The following is a 17,106-nucleotide window of genomic DNA, read 5'->3' as shown; positions in this document are numbered from 1 at the left end:
TCCCATTCAAGACAATCTTTATGTGGAATACTAACAAGGTAGTAAACACAAGCGGACTAGTTTCAGAAACAAGGCCTTCGTGCTGGGCACAAGAAGAAACCGAAGAAGTAATGCTAAATTCATCATCTCACGAAGAAAAAAAAAATAAAAAATAAAAACGTGACCGGAGAAGGGGGGCGGGTGGGCGCGGGGAGCCCCCGGGGGGGGCCGAAGGACCGAGCCTCGCGGAAGCTGCTGCCGTCCAGAAAAAGTTCTGGGCGCAGGACTGGGGACAGACGAGCAAAGCCGAGCTCAGCCGCGAGCCGCTGGGCTACCTCCGGCGGCGAGCGCAGAACGAAACCGGTCGCTGCTAGCAAGGGAAAGGGGGAGGAACGGGGCAGGGCGGGCGACTTGGGAGCATCCAGAGCAAAGCCACGGCTCGAATGAAATGGGAGGGCGGCGATGGTTTTTCCTTTTCGTTCCACTATGGGTCATGGTATCACTGAAACCTTACAGCACTCAAAGAGTTAGAAAGCGGGGAGGGGGTGAGGGAGGGTGGGGGGGGAGCGAAGATGCGGCTGTGTGTGGGAGACATTGTTAATCGAGGAGGGGGGGGGAAAATAAAAGGGAAATAAAATCCAAAAAATCATGGAAGCGAAGGCACTCCAAACTATATAGATACACTATACATCGCTAGAGTTATTGTTACAATAATACAGGCCGGTACCTACTGTACAGAGTTAAAACTATATGGCTTTAAAAAGCTCGTCTACATTTTGTCTGATTATTAAACAGAATCACTGCCCTGAACGGTAACTTTTTGCTCATTAATAACAGTTCCTGGGTCCACATATTTACATACAAAACAATAAAACTCAAAATTTAAAAACAACCAAAAAATAATAATGTACAAGCTTGAATTTGGTGAGGAGCTTTGTGGTTTTTTGTTGTTGTTGTTTTTTTTTCTTTTCTTCTTATTTACAAAAAAAGGTTATTCAAAGACCTGGATCTAACTTGTATAAAAGAGTTCGTGATCCTGCCATGATCCTTGAAAAAAAATAAAACCACAGGGGCGCCCCGACCCTCCCCAGCTAACACCCACACAAGACACACAGACGCCTGCACAGTCACAAGATCAGAGAGAAAAGCTCTTCCCTCTCCTCCGCTAGTCTTAAAGGAAGATAAAATGACCAAAAAGAAAATGAAAAAAGAATAAAAAAGAAGAGAGAAAGCCACAATTCCTGGAACAAGCAGCGATTTTTCTTAATCATTTTTGCCTTTTTTTTTTTTCTTTTTTTTCTCTTTTTTTTTTTTTTTTTTTTAAGACGTGGTAATCTACTGCCTCCAAATAACAGCGCCTATGGCCGATGCTTCAGCAGTCTCGCCTACACAGCAGATCCACACACCCTGCCTCTGCCCTACTTCGCGGGTCTCCTGCGCCTATCTGGATCACTGGGTCACAACCAAGCCCCTGAACTTACCTTGCGGGACACTCGCTAGCTGTGCTCTGTCATTAAGCTGCTTCTCAGCCCTTTTCATCACACCCGCGTGCGCGAGGGTTTTGAAAGCCTTCAGCTTTTTTTTTTTTAAATGTCGGTGTGCTGTCTTGTTACAGTCAGCCAGAATTTAACGACAGCTGTTTTAAGGTGTGTATATATATATATATACACACACACGTGGTTTCTGTCCAACAGCAAACTGATGAGGAGCGTAACGTAAGGGCTTTCACGGTAGGCGTTCGCTCGCCTCTTGAAACACCTCCTCCCTCCCCAAAAAATCCACTGTTTTATCAGGCAGGACGGGGAAGGCAGGGCTTGTTAACAGCTCCAGGGCTGCTAGGAGACAAGTTTCCAAAAAAAATAATAATAAAAAAATGAAATCCCATAGGAACGGGCTAAAATGTACAAGAGGGAAACGCGCCCGGCCGCTGAGCAAAACCCCTGCTGCCCTGCGGTGGCCGAGGTTGCCGAAGCCGCTGCTGCCGGGCCACACAAAGCAGCGACTGCCTCAGGGACCCGCAGGGCTCAGCACCGCCCGTGAGCACCAACCAAGGCGGCTGAGGTTTCTCTGCAGGGAGCGTTAAGGCCCGGGATGGGGTCTCCAAAGCCTCCTCCGCGCCCTGCCCTTCCCGAGGAGTATTGCTTTGACTGGAGGAACAGAGACGAGGACTCAGACAGCACTCAGCCTCGCGGGGAGGAAAGCCCGGCCCCTGGACAGATGGACTAGACCAAGCACTCACCCCATGCTTCAGTCAGACTGATTGGAGATCGGAGACAAAACGAAAAAAAGGAACAGTATTGTATCTATGTATACATGTATATATTTATATAATATATATACACACACACTCATAATGTAGCCAGCTTTCCTACAAGTCAGCAGGTACAAATTACTGTTGATAGCACTCCGATGTGTATTTTATTAATACTCTACCAATGTAAAAACATAATGGCAATGTGGCAACGCGCATCAATAAATAGAGATCAAAAAAGCAAGAGGTTAAAAAGATGAAATTTAAATACAGATTCTAGCTGTGGATTTAAAATCAGAGCTACCGTAGCATGTGGCGTCCTGCAAGTTAAAGCTGCAGTTAAAAAATATTACAAAATAAACCAGTAGACTGTTACAGTTCACATTATAAACCCTGGTGTCCTTTTCCTGCACGCACCTCGGGGAAAGGGAAGCCTGTCCGAATTGAGAGACTTGGAAAAAAAAAAAAAACGCTTTTCACAGTGGCCACTTTTCCAAAGAGTCCCTTGCCACCCCGGGCTGGGCGCCCTCGTCCCCCCTTCGGAGGGCTTTGCTCGCCCGCTCCTCCCTGCCCAAACGCGAGCCGAGCCGCCGCAGCAAAGCCAAGCGCTTGCGTTGGCGCCATGTGTGTGTATTATATTATATATAACCCGCCCGGCAACGAAGCTGCGGGCGTCCTCGTTGCCAGCACTGCTTTTTTTTTTTTTTTTTTTAAAAAAAGGAAAAAAGTCTGCCACTAGCAGTTCAAAAGCCGTAGACACGCGGTAAACCCTCCCCACCCCGTTCCCCCCTAGGCAACCTATTTCCTACCGCGCCGCCCGCGCCCCACGCCGAGCCAAGCCGAGCCGGGCTGGGGGCAGCTCTTCGGCCAGCCCGGGACATGGATTCGGCTGAGACGAAACGCTGAGCTCTGTTGAATGACCCCTGCTAAGCTCCCGACCAAATTCAAGCTGTGCACTACATCAAAGTCCGAAACTTCACTTAAAAAGAAAATAAAAAAAAGAGGTTAAAAAAAAAAAAAAAAAAAAGAACTTCAGCAGAGAATGAGGTTTGGGGGGTTCTTTTGTTTTGTTTTTTGTTTTTTTTTTTCCTTCTTTCCGTTGTGGGAGAGGGCATGAGGCAAGAGTCCTGGTTCTGAAGTACACAACAGCAAACTTCCAACATGAAGAGATTGTCGAGGGGAGAGACATTGGTGTGTTGTATTGCTCCGCTTTCCCTCCTCCCCCCACCTAGTCCCCTGCCCCGGACACCCTGCAGAGTGAGAATACAATGAAACTGGTTTGTATTTATAGATATTTTACAAGGTTAAATAAGAACAACAATAATAATAATAAAAAATTGAACACTAAAATGAACAGGTTGGTTGGTTGGTTGTTTTTTTTTCCTCTTTTTAATTTTCTTTCCAAATGTGACCAGTGTTGCTGAGCAAGACTCAAATTACTGGTGATTTTTCCTGTGCAGCTGGCTGCTTGGTACCGGTTCAGGTGGAGTTGGAGGCTGATGCTGTAGCTACACTATTGGTCTGAACTCGTTCTCCTGCATTAACATCTGCGAATGACAGGCAAGGGGAAGGAAGGAAAGAAAGAACAACCAGGATTACCTCCACAGCACAGACATCAGGAACAACAGCTACGACATTTGCCGCACGGGGAAACCCCCAACGCCCACCACCGTGCTCTTTGGGTATGGTGCTCTCCTGACGGAGCCGTTTGCTCTGGGGAGAGGGATGGAGGGCGACCTTTTGGCAGGAGAAAGCTGATTTCGACAGCTGAGGGCTGCAAACACCAGGAGGGATTTAGCAGGAGGGACGCAACCTGGCCCAGGGAGAGATCGCCCATCTTGCGCCCATCTTGGTAGGTTTAGACAAGCAAAAGGCACTGTTACGGGATCAGGTCCCTGCGGTGAATAACCTCCAGCTCCTCTTCTCTGCGAGGGCTGGAGCTCCACACAGAGACAGGTCGCCGGGCCACGGGCACGTGCCCAAGGGCATCCCAAAAAACAGGGTGTGCAAAGGAACACCACAAGGGAATGCACTGGGTTTTCAGGTGCCACTCCGGAGGGAAAAATGGAGTTGCTTCAGGCTGGAACAAAGGGTTAATTAACGGAGAGTCTTCATCAATAACACGCAAAGGCCCCTATTTTAGGACACTCCAACTAACTGGGGCAGGCTTGGAGTAAGGCTGGAAAGGGAGTAAAGTAAGAGCCGTGCTGCCAATAAACACACTAACACACCGGGAACAACAGAACAGCTGGGTGGCCAATTAACCTCATGCATTTGGTGTTTTCTCCAAAAAAAAAAAAAAAAACTTCCTGAACATTAGAAGAATTTATATGGGAAAAATGTACTGGCTTCATCTGGAGCCATCCTATATAGTACCTGATCAGCACAGTCACAAAGAGGAAAGCGAATGAAGTGTTAAACACACAAAATAGTTGCCACAATAAATACAGGGCTGGAAAAAGGCATTAAGTGAGGTTTTCTAAGAGACAGTGCCGTGCATTTCTCCCAGTTAATTTAAGAGAGGTTAACTGCAAAGCCATCAATACCGCAAGAAGAAAAAATGACTTCTTGTCTCAGCACAGGAGAGGGCAGGCTGGGCAAGCAGTGCATTCAAAAGACAGGGGGGGAAAAGGGCTCCTAAAAGGAAAGCACAAATTTACCAAGCTCGGACTCAAGGACGGTAGGACTAGCATAAAAAATAGGGAAGATAAAATGAAACTGGGGGCGGTGGGGTGCCTTAATACTTCTCCAGCAGAGAAGAGCTCACAAGGCAATGTAGTGGGGCAATGCCCTACGTTCACCTGTTAACATGACCCATCTCCCCAGCCACATTGCCCTGACCATAGCTGGAAGTGCAGCCACGAGCAAAAGGCAATGAGGTGAGTGAGAGCCCAGAGATGGGCAGCACCAGTTGAGTGACAACTCAAGAAGACTGCAGCAAAAAAGGGCAATCAAAGACAAAAACCAAAGCTCACGCAGTTGCTTTAGCTGCAACGTGGTGACAGTGGCAGTGTTAGCTGGAAAATTAACCTCACATGGGAGAGGTGTCCTCCTAGGTGGGGGATTACTCTGGAGGAGCAGCTCCCAAGCCACGCATGCATGCAGGCCGATGGTGACCGCAAAAATCAAAAGCGACCCAGCCAGACAGCTAATGGCTTCCCCACTTTAAACTGTGCCTGCTGTAGATTAACTTTCAGGTACAGATAAACTCTAGCTAAGGCAACATCTGCTGCGCCTGATGTGCACAGTCCAGCTGGGGTCTGTACTGTTGGCAGAGAGGATTTCTCCGGAAAAAGTGCGTGTACTTCATTTGCTGAAACCACTCGTACCTTTTGATCTCCTACTCCTGAAGACAGCAGAGGCTGGAATCATTCCCCTTACACTGCTACTAACCAGAGATAAAGAAAGAGGAGGGGATGGAGCTACCCCACGTAACACATGTGACTTATGCTCCTTTCCTATCATCACTCCGAAGGGGGAGTTCCTGAGATACACACACACCAGATGGGAAGAGGAAATAGGGTGACGCAGCCCAGGCCCGTTTACGGGGGGCTTTTCACAGCAGTGTGCAACAGTCCTAGGTTGCACAAGCTGCTCAAGGCTGTGCTAGCTCCAAACCTGCAGGAAAACACAGCATTTTGACATTCCCACTTGTTCTGTGACCCTGCATCGATGGGGCATTGAGGGAACAGAGAGGGGCTTGGCTCAGTGGCTCTCTGCTGGAGCGCTGAGTGCAACTGGAGGGTCTCTGGGCATTCAGTTACTCCTCGTCACCATGAGGAACTGGAACTCGGGCATGAGAGAAGAAAATCTGGGCCTTCAGGAACACTGCTAAAACATCAGCTTTGCTAGGCAGCTGCCTGTGCCACCAACGAGGCTGTGCTTTCTGCTACGGGGCAGATGGGTACAGCAGGAAATCACATTAGGGCTCAAATACCCATTTCTAAAACTTCTTACAAACAAAGGGAAGGAGCCATCTCTCATCAGAGTATTCTCCTTCGATTCAGCTTTTCCCTTTGAGGAATCTCTCTGCGTTCTCAGGGGGTACGTGGTGCTCCTTAAAAACCACCCAGGAAGGAACTAAGGGGCTGTAGGTTCAAAGAGACACCAACGCAGTGACAGAAAGCCCATTAGCACTAACGAGGGCATTAGCTGATTGGATTTGTAGTGCTGACAGGCTGCACTGCTCTCTGCAAAGACAGAGAAACAAAACTACCAGCAGTTTTGGAGTTTTAAGGCAACAGAGGAGACAAGTGGAAGTAGGAGACAACCCACTTTTCCTGCAGTGTCCATGGATGTAGGAATCCAGGGCTCAACACAAAACCTGAAGCCTGGTGAGCCTGAAATGCACCAGCTGTACTCCTGTAAGTGTCTGCTATGGATGCATCCCTACGTAGAGCTTACAGAAGCCTCTGAAAATTGCCTGCCCCTCTTCTCCTGCCAAAGGAATTTAAAATTTTCCATAATTCCTTCAATAGGAACACCATGTACTTCCCAAACCTTATTTTACCGGAGTGCCGTGGGCTTTTTCAACTGCCCCACACTGGCAGGTGACACCAGCTCGAATCTGTTTTGTAGCTGGGAGTTCAGGCACCCCATCTCGTTTGGGATTACACGGGATCAGCACAGCAGGATGCCCAACACGACAACCCCTAGCACTGCCTAACAGCCAAGTTCCCTTAGTACAGGGAGTCCAGCTTTCTGCCTCAAGAGAAGGGGAAACCTACAACAAATACATTTTTCACACTAAAAATTACCTGCAATAATTCCCCTGCACTTAACATCACGATCCCAGGATTGCTGGTGTCTACTGAAATCACCGCTGTGCATCTATCAGTTAACAAATATTGCCCATTTTGGGTAACTTTCAAAAATGCAGACCTGGGACATGTTGGTTGGCAAAGGGGCTTGTACTGCCTGGCTTAATATAATCTCAGACAGATTAATATAATCTCAGACAGGAGAAGCAGAAGCACAAAGCTGAAAGTTGCCCAATACTTAACTTTGTATTTTCTTTCCAAGCTGTTTTTTGGTTTGGCACTAGGAGGAAGATGCTCTATCCCAACTCAGCGCAGTGCTTGTGAGCAGGGGGCTTACAAATGCTGATGCCATTAAGGTGTTTTTTGTTGTTTTTGTTCTCGTTTAGTATACTTCACATTTAGGACACTTCTAGGATTCAGCCTCACGTATTCTTCCCCTACTGTGTACTTGGGGGGAAGCAGTGGGTGAAAACAGACCTTGTCTTAACCCAGCTCACTCCTTAAGCCTGTTGCACCTTGGCAGGGCTCCTTAGCAAGGCATCCAAGGGACATTAAGTTAAGGTATTTTTCAGAAGGGCTTGAAGTTACTCTCCACGTTTGCATTTTGTAGTCCTTCAATCACTTTTACTCCTTTAATCTTTTTCTCCCCTCACTCGTTGAGCAACAGATGCGCAAAAAAAGGGAAACGGAGAACACTGCCAAGTGCATGAAACAAACACGCTAAATTTTAAAATAGCCAGTTTGCCTCCTCCTAATTCAGAGCATATAAATTGGGCGGGCTGAATCTTTTCCCTCCTGATGTTATGTTTTCGGAGAGCAGCCTTATCTTTTAAGCCAAATCTGTCTGTCTGTCCCCGACTATAAAAGTGCTTTCTGTACAGCAGTGGCTGGACAAAGCCCATCGGAGTTAAAGGAACTGGCACATCAACCCGAAACCATTTTTCTGCACAACTGAGTGAGCGCCCTGCACCTCAGAAGGGGTCACAGAGATGGGACTGATGCGGGATCTGCACGTGAGCACACCCCTGTTAGAGTCTGCCCCTGGTTGCACAAGCCCTGATAGCCTGTTGGCAGTGCTGACTCAGGGCTGACTCAGAGTGCCACGCATGAATCACGGCTGCCACATCCTGCAGCACCTGGGATCTGCTTCGGGAGCCTCCCAGCTGATATTATAAGGCTTTCAAGCTTTCGCTGGGAACATAACACAACATGGAGTGGCTCGGGCCAACAGCGAGCTTTTAAAGGGCTTCAGACAGAAACAGGAGAGTGAGCGAGAGAGACAAAGGAGAAATTCTCTCACTGCTGGCCAAAACCCAAAACGCCCGAAGATGACACAAGCAAACTCGCTAAGAAGCAACTGCAGCTACTCAGATCAGGCAGCGAACAAGCTGACCAACCTCCCTAACACGGCTTTGGGGTTGGATTTTGGGTTAGTGGCCCCAGCAGGGCACCTGCAGAGACCGAGGGGGCGGTGAGGCTGGAAGGAGCCCTCCCCACGAGGAAGGTGCCTGTGGGGAGCGAGGGCGGGGAGGCGGGCGCACGTTCTCACCTGAGGCTGCTGTAGCGTTTGTAGGGGTTGAAGCTGCTGCTTGGTTCCGAGCATGAGCAGGGATGAGGATCGAAGCCAGAGATGGGTTACTTGACAGTTCTGGAGGGGAGGTGGAACAAAGAGAGTTAGCTCATCCTACAGAAAGGGCCCCGCATGCAGGTGCAGCCCCTCGAGGCTCCCCCCCCAGACCAGCAACCTCGGGCAAAACGCGTGCTGCCCTTACAGCCCGAGGTCACGTCACGTTTTGCTCCTCTGCTGAGCACGGCCACATCCAGCAGGCAGCCTCCAGAGCAAGACTGACAGGACTGCAAGTGGTGACCCAAGGGAATGATTTCCTAGGGAAAGAGCGTGGCTCGGGAGTTAGCAAAGAACTGATGGAGCCTGTTGCGTTTCAGCAGCCTGGGTTCCCTTCGTAAACCCACTTGCAATCAGGCTGAAGGGGAAGGCTGGTAACGGTGGCGCTGCTTTGGGCACTGGTTCAGCAAGCAGGCAGCTGTCACAGTTGCTCCCAGAGCTTCAGGGGCTCAGTTCTTTGGCTCCCTCGAGCTTCGCTTCTCAAGGACCTGGAAACCTAAGACCAACCTCACAGCGGTCTCCTTGAGCGAGGCCGAGGAGGGCTGACATCTCCTTTAAAAGCACGGGGAAAGGCAAAGGGCTGCCGGGTAATTTAAATGGGCAGCAAAATGACACGACCCTGCTTTATGAAGATGTTAAACCAAGGAAAAAAACAGTTTTTAGGGTTTTTAGGGTCCAAATCTAACCCAGCTTTGGTGTGCATCAGGATGAGAACCAGGCCTCTGAAAGCCCCAACTGTGGGAGGATGCGGGGCAAGGCGGTGCCAGCAGCTGGCGCCCGTTCAGGAGTCTCACAGGAGGTGGGAGCGAGCCAGGACAAGACAGGTCCTGTTTGCCTCAGGAACGGGAGCGACTAAATCTTGAGAAAGCAGCATCCGGCGGAAAGGATGCCAGCAGTCACCTCAAGGAAGGATGACTGATGCTTTCTGAAGCTCCCAGAGGTCAGCTGGAGGAGAAACGGGGCTAGGCAGCTTTTAAATAACGCCTCCAGAGAGCAGGGGCTGTACAGAAACCAGTCCAGATCACTCTGTGGGTTCGGTGAGGTGGTTTTGCACACAACAATAAATTACCTGAGTTCCTTTTTAGGAGCCGATTGCTTTTCCTTAACAAAAGCTTTAAATTTAGGGCCTAAAAGGACAGGTAGTATATTTGACTTTTTTTTTTTTTCTCCTTTACGTTAATTTACTGCTGCAAAGGCAAGGTGCAGAAGACTCTCACCTGCTTACAAGCTTCTTATTAACACCTATTTTGAGACTGAATTTAAGCACTTATGAACATGAGTTGCCATCCAGAACCAAACAATAATATAATAGAATATCCTGAATATAATATAATATAGAATATAATATTCTGAATAATATAATTCAGAATTCCTAAGCCTCCATTTAACGGAAAAATAAACTGACCAAGCATGAATCCTCCAAATTAAAAGCTGAACACGAGTGATAAACCTATACTTTAATACTATCGTGGCCATTAGCTATGCTGTGGAAGAAAATATTGCTGCTTTAGGATTTTCTCCAAAGCTTTTTCTCCAATCTGTTGTTCCAGGGAGTCTGCCATTCACCTCACTCTTTTTCAAGTTTTTGTTACCCACTCATTCTCTCCTGCCCATCGCTGGCAATAACATAGGACTAAGACCCAAATGAAAGCTGAGCTGAAACATCAAGGAAACTAAATGCCATTTGCTACCTCAAGGATGCGGCGACCCCCTGACAGCATCTCTGCAGCCAGATCACCAGGGCCAAAGAGCCAGCTGATGGGACAAAAATACTGCTGCAATGGCACTTGGATCCCACTCTGACTGCTCCCATACTTGCATGTGATAAGGTCAGAATTCCTCCTTTCACAGCACCAATTATGGAGAATATACTGGTTTTTGTTATTTTTAAGGCAAGCATAAGTGTTTTTCTGAAGCTACCATGAAGAATTCACATAGAGACTAAATGGCTGATGTTCCCTTCTTCAGAAACCTCGCGTTATCTTAATTGGCACGAAGCTGCCCAAGCTCACCATGCTCCGAACATCTTGGTACTTTGCTTAGAGCAGCAGCTTGCCAATCCAGACGAGAACTAATCATCAAACTGAGTAGTGATCCCAAGTCATTTAAGAGTCAGTTCTGGTTCACATCAGCTGGGGGAACACCTCTGGCTTTCTCCTGATCAAATCGTGCCATTTGCAGCCAGTGTGCATCTCCAATAAGGAACTCCAATGAAAATGGCCAGTTTTACCAAAACACCGGGTTACCTTCATTTCCCAAACACGACCAAATGCTTTGTGTTGGGAAGTAACAATGCTGAAAAAGAGCACTGAACTAAGTTTGGTATGTCAGTACTCCCAGAATGCCTTGAAAAAATTAGTCTTATTTCATTTACTATGTCACAATAACAAACTTTCCACGTTACTGAAGTTATTCCACTAGTTTCTCTTCAAACCAGAGGAGTGCTGGAATCAGCACAGGCTTCATATTCTTTTCTTCACTGCTCCCTCAGCATGCCCTGGGCAGAAATACTGTCTAAAAAAAAAAAAAGATCAAACCAAAAAAAAAACCTAGATGACACTCAAGTAGTCACAACTAAGGATTTTTGGTCACATCGAAGCAGTACGGATAGAAATGAAATGTGTTTTTTTTGTTTTGTTTTGTTTCTTAAACTTCAAAAGAAAGGTCACAAGCCAGCCCCATTTTCTCTGATTAAAAACCCACTCTAGCATCAACTATTTGTCATCAAGAAGCAATTACAGCCATTCCCAAGTGCTGAATCACAGGAGAATTTTACAATTTTCAATGGCTAACACGGAGCAATGGTAACACTTGTGATCCAGCACAATCACTGACGTGTTGTAAGAAGTTTATTACAATGAAGTAGTTTTAGAGATTGCTTGAAAATTCAGCTTCTAAGAGAAAAAAAAAAAATGTTTTCTGTGCTTTCTGTCTTGCAGGTCTAAGAGTCACTGAACTGCAGCACTGTGGCTACTAGATATACCTCCTTGGAGAAAAATAACTTTTTCAAACTCCGATTAGCACACAGCTTTTCTTTAAATACTAAGAAAAATGCACAGCCAAGACAGTAAGAATGATCAGATCAAGTTCTCTTCAGCAGCTCTCATCTACAAAGCAAAGTAAGCATCTACGTGCCCCAGAACTACTGCTGGCAGCCAAAGACCACGATCTCTATCTCCCATAAACTCTCAAAGTGTTTTTATTTCTAGATCAGCAGATTTAGTATGACGCCTGGCTTCTTTCTGAAAATCAATTCATGACGGTAATGATCAGATCTATGTAATTTCCAACAGTTTTGCCTTTGAGCAGCTACCTCCTACTCCATGGGCTGCAGTCAACTGGCTATAGCCAAAGGAAACACTTCTTCTAAAATTTAATATCTTCTGTTGAAAACGAACGCTCTCCAAAACAAAAGGATGTCTTTCATTACTTTCTCAGTAACCACAGCTGACTTAACATGCATTATCATCACATCTGATTTCCAGCGACCTGCTCTGTTTCCCAGATGTGATTCCTGCTCTGCATTAGACCCTTTGATGGGGTCTTTGCGCAGTCTGGCTGAGGACGTCACAGCGGTCACAGGAGGAGCAGAAGCCCCTCGAATACCTTGAGGTCAGAGTCAGGACTGCTGCTACACGAGACTTATTACTTACAAAGGTCTTAAAATCACTGAGCTAAGCTATTTATTTATACTTAAAATTCTGGTTAGCTTTTTTTGGCTGGTGACCTGCAACACAGCTCATGTGGAAGCGCATTAACGACCAGCCTCTGTCCTGGATTCTCTTTCCAGATGCTAAAACTGGTACCTGCCGATGACATAAACCTGCTTTTTTGAATCTTAAGGCCCTCACTCTGTTGGAAGCAATTTCTCTTTCCATTCCCGTGAGTCACTGTGCAAAGGGAGAACACATCAGCTCTCTAGGATGGCAAATAAGGAGCTATAAATTTGCTTGAGGATTAGCTTACCCAGCAGCTCCCACTTTGCCTGGGGGATACCAGGGACAAATTCCCAATATATACATTTATTTTTTCCCTAAGGATTTTTGAAGGACTGGCTACAGAGCTTTCCGAGCCTTTTTTAAATTCTTGTTTTAATTATGTTAAGATTGGGCCCATCTACTACATGAAGATAGAATTAATAATGAATACTTTTAGAAAGAACAAAGGCGAAGCTGTATTGAGACACTGGGATCAAAACTATCTTCGTGACTGAATATGGCCTTGCAGTGGAAAGAAAACACAGTTCATGAATACTTTCATGTGGAAATATCTGTAACAACCCCCAGATTCTCAGCAAGAGATGCAGTAGTCAGCACGGAGGCCAGAGACAGAAGCACAAGCTATTTTCACAGTACTAGCAACACCTGGGCAATGCTGTGAGGCTGCTGATGCTGTGGTGGCAGTCTGCTGACAACACTGGCTGCTCCAATGCTTTCTCCCCTCAAGTGCTAGTAAGGCCCTGTGTGCGCTCATGACACCTAATGTCAAAATATTTTAAGGTTTTCAGGCTCTGGAAATGCCTTAGTATATTCAACAGATTTACCTTCTGCAAGGAAGCCATTCAAAACAAGCTAAAAGTTCATGTTTGGGCAGGTTTCTGTTTGTTGGTTTGTTATTCTTTTCGATTAAAGGGCTCCACAGGTTCAAGCACAGGGCTCTGTTCCACATTTTGACAGATGGACATCACGTGCACCGAAGAGTTTGAAAAACTGCACTGATGCTAACTGAGCCAAAAGGTGTTTTAGACTTCCAGCAGAAAACGCACACAGATCTGTTCTTGTTCAAAGGGTGAGAACTTGCAACTAATCACTTAACATTCAGAAAAATGCTGCAAAATTAATTACTAGTGTATTTGTATGCCATACTTCTCACGTTCTCACCATACTTCTCACATTCTCTGTCTTGGCAGGCAAAACTGTACTATAGGGATATCAGTTTTGTATTTCCAATTTCCATGGAAAAAAATACATGAATGGTTTTAAAATTGTACAGTGGTCTGGGATAAAAAAAGTTGCCTGTTATTTCTGTAGTTACTAATTTACTGAGTCAATGGGATGCCAGATAAACCGTGCAGTACATAAAATCTGGATGGTAAGATCTCTGCATTTATCTCACATCCAGACCTAAAATGGGCTGCAACACTACAAACTCCCCTGCCAAACCTAATACCCATTACTCCTCGGCACAGGGAGGAGTAGCGTTTCAGGTACAAAGGAGCAGGAACATCTCCAAAATGATAAATTAATCTCCACAGTCCACTGACTGTGATATTTCACGCAAACACATCGGACACTAAATCACAAACATAAACCTTCCTGATGCCTTTGGTCACCCGGACTAAACGTGAATCAGGATCTGAAAGTCCCGTGACCCATTTCTACAAGTCCCTGTCCTATCTTTCTGAAATGGTCGGCTGGCCACACAATCGATTAATATCTTTAGTCCTACTTGGAGACTTTTTTTTTTTTTTTAAACTTTTGAAGGAGCAATGTCTGCACGACAAACATTTATCAGAGCTTCCTCCTAAAGCAGCGATCTTCAATGCTCACAGGCTACCTTGAGTGGTGAAATTGAAGAGTGCAGGTTTATCTCGCCCATTTGGTAACTTGACGTTTGGGTCCCGTAGTTCATCGAAGAAAGAGTGTGCACAGGCCTCCAGGGGAGTCAGGCGGGCAGTGGGGGTGTACTCCAACAGGCGGCTACATAGCGCAATTGCTTCTGGTGGAGTGCGGGGCCGGAAGACCTGGAAACAAAACAAAACAAAAAAAAAAAAAAAAGAAGCAAGGAGAAACGGGTTGTCTGGGTTTGTTTCTTTTTCTTCGCTGACCAGCAGCAAGCCCGAGCAATTAAACCTCTCATTGCCCAACGCGGTGGAACAAACTTGTGTTTGCACTAATCAACGTCCCTCCAGCGAGGATGGGAAAAATCCAGTTCCTGGGGTTGAGAAAGGGTTAATTGCAAAGCCTTGCGCTCGCTGGGGTGAAGGTGCAATGCCAGCAAGAGACTTCATGAGAGCGCACTCGGAAAAACAACTGGAAGAATGAAGGGGGGAACTCATTCAGAAATCAGGACAAACACACACGGGTGCTATCAGCCATGCACATGGGGTGGAGTGAAGGTGGGGAGAAGGGTTCAAATGAGCAGGAGTCACTGAATGTAGAAATTGGATGGGGTCCCGCTACATTTAATTATTATTATTATTAATTTATTTATTTATTTTTGGCTAGTGAATGAAGTCTTGCTAACATGGACTGTTGCAGGCAGCAGGTCAGATTGTTGCTATGGAGGCTGCTGTTCAACTTTGGAGAACAACAAGGAAAGCATGGGTGGGGTGCAGGAAACGTCTAGCTCCAATTTGCAAGTTGCTCCTTCCTTGACCTTATTCTGGCAAGTCATCCCCACAGATTTATTGGGATAATTCTTGCGTATTTGGTACACGTAAGGACAGCTGAAAGCCGTGTCAAGAGAACCAACTGCTACCCTACCAGATTTTTTACCTGGAGTGACTACAAAACAGAGCTCACAGCAGTTCTTCACTGCAGCTTTTTTAGAAAACCTTTCAGGAACAGTTCTACACAACCCTAATCACATCCCCATCTTCCTTTCCCCTTACCTCAAAAGCAAAATATTGGTTAATTATGCACTTGACCTGGATGGCCTCCTCAAGCACTCCTCTCTGGCTGTGTTACGGGTGATGCACAGGCTGGGGAAAAGGCAGCGGGGTGGGTGCGAGCATTAAGTGTGGGTGCCAGCATTTTCGGGTAAAAACTGAGCTAATCCCAAATGCTTTTGCACCAGGGCAGGCGGACCCAATCCACACAGAACCAAGGAGAAATAAATCAGCGTGTGACTGACTGACTAACTGCAGACTAGGATCTTGCACAGGCACTCGTAGGTAGCTGTAAACCAAAGCCACCTGTGCTCTAGAGAATGGGAATCGGACACAAGAAAAGCTCTCCAGGGACCAGAGCTGTGTCCCCTGGGTGCTCGGGGGCACCTGGGTGGTTTCCAGAGCACGCTGTGCTCGCTCCTGTGGCTGGGAAGCCCAGCTCACAGAGGCAACAGGTGAAGGAGTGGAGGAGCAGAATTTATTTCTACTGCCAGGCAGCGGCACAGCAAGCCCAAAATACTTAGTGTGAGACCCAGAGGGACAAAAGGAAGGACTTCAGCTTAATGCTGACAAACTCTGCCAGCAGCAAAGGCTGCTCGGTGTCAAGGCCTGCTGCCTCCACAGCTGGGGTTACAGCCCGTGGTGTGCAGTGGAGGCAAGCACCACTCCCAGGTCACCGCTGACCAGAACAAAACGTAAGACTGTCTCCAATTAAAAAGCCAAAAAAGTCTTTTTTTTTTTTTTTTTTTTAAACCTTGTGGTGAGTAGAGTAAATGAGCGTGTCTTGAGGTAAAACCACAGAACTGAAGCCTGCTGATATTTGCCAGGAGGTAAAACGACTGAGGTCTCCTTCTTGTACCTCCTGGATGGTGTTTTATCAGGCTTGATTTACCACAGCTTGAAACTAAAGCACTTCACCCTTAGCTGTGTTTCACCCTCAGGACAGTTCACTTAGCAGCCACTACACAGATTTAAAACAAAACAAAAAAATCCCCTACATCAGTTTTTTTTTCTTCGTCTTCCTTAAGGCAAAGACGACAAGCCCCTATCTTGAGCAAATTAGCGGGCAGGCAGAGCAACAGATCTGCCAGCTCTAAAAGGAGCCTCATTTGTCCACTCTTAAGCTCTTGATGTTAGAGTTGGTGAAACCCTAACAGCCGCTTCCTAAATCCTGCTGAGAAATGCTCTGCCTGCCTTTGGCTCAGCAACCTTGGGGCAGGCGGTTTCTGAGGGCTACCCTCACTGTTTCCGAATGAGGTAGGTGTAAAAAAAAAAAAAAAAAAAGTATTTCAAGTCCTCACACAGCTTCCTTTCCCCTGCAAAAAGTGGCGTTTAACACATGACACGAGTTACAGGACTAAGCCTCTCTCCTCTTTACCACCTTGTGTTAAAACAGTCACCTGGCTGCTGCCTCAGGGATGCTCTCTCAAACTCAAATATTCCGGTTCTAGCATTTTTTTCTCCTTTTATTTTTTTTTTTAAAGACTAGGCCTAGTAATTTGAAAAAACGTTTTAAGTACATACCCGTACTCCTGAGGTGAAATGTCCTGTTCCTGACGAGTCCTAAAGATGATAATGCAGTGAAATAATCCAAACAGGGGGAGTCAATCCAAAAGAGAATAGTCCAGCAAGGAAAAATATATCCAATATTATAAGAAATCCACGGTGTGGGGGACATAGAAAATGTTTATACAATTAGAAACTTTAAACATCAGTCTCCATAGCAGCAAGTCCAACTTCACCACAGTGTATGCCAAAAAATTGATTGTGCAATGGTGAGGCATAGTATAGAAACATTTCTCTATTCAATTTATGTTCCAATGCCAGTGCATGTACTAAAAAAATAAAATAAAAAAATCGAAATCAAAACTCTTAACTTGAA

General features: G+C 46.3%; 1 protein-coding gene across 2 annotated transcripts in view; it reads right to left on the bottom strand.

The window, feature by feature from the left end:
• Positions 1-3,628: 3,628 nt before the first annotated feature.
• GSK3B (glycogen synthase kinase 3 beta) overlaps positions 3,629-17,106 on the bottom strand; it is a 127,535-nt gene continuing 114,057 nt past the window's right edge. The window contains exons 9-12 of one of the 2 annotated variants that reach the window (XM_032196400.1): positions 16,749-16,787; positions 14,171-14,357; positions 8,540-8,638; positions 3,629-3,777 (exon numbers count right to left, since the gene is read on the bottom strand). In XM_032196400.1, the coding sequence (XP_032052291.1) occupies positions 3,710-3,777; positions 8,540-8,638; positions 14,171-14,357; positions 16,749-16,787 (393 nt within the window). In that variant the 3' untranslated portion in view covers positions 3,629-3,709. The remainder of the gene's footprint in view (positions 3,778-8,539; positions 8,639-14,170; positions 14,358-16,748; positions 16,788-17,106) is intronic. The other variant, XM_032196408.1, reaches the window with a different exon arrangement.

The sequence above is a fragment of the Aythya fuligula genome, chromosome 1 (genome assembly GCF_009819795.1).
Source record: "Aythya fuligula isolate bAytFul2 chromosome 1, bAytFul2.pri, whole genome shotgun sequence".
NCBI classification, from domain to species: Eukaryota; Metazoa; Chordata; class Aves; order Anseriformes; family Anatidae; genus Aythya; species Aythya fuligula.
The sequence above is the reverse complement of the archived record's forward strand: the minus strand, read 5'-3'. Positions and strand labels throughout refer to the sequence as shown.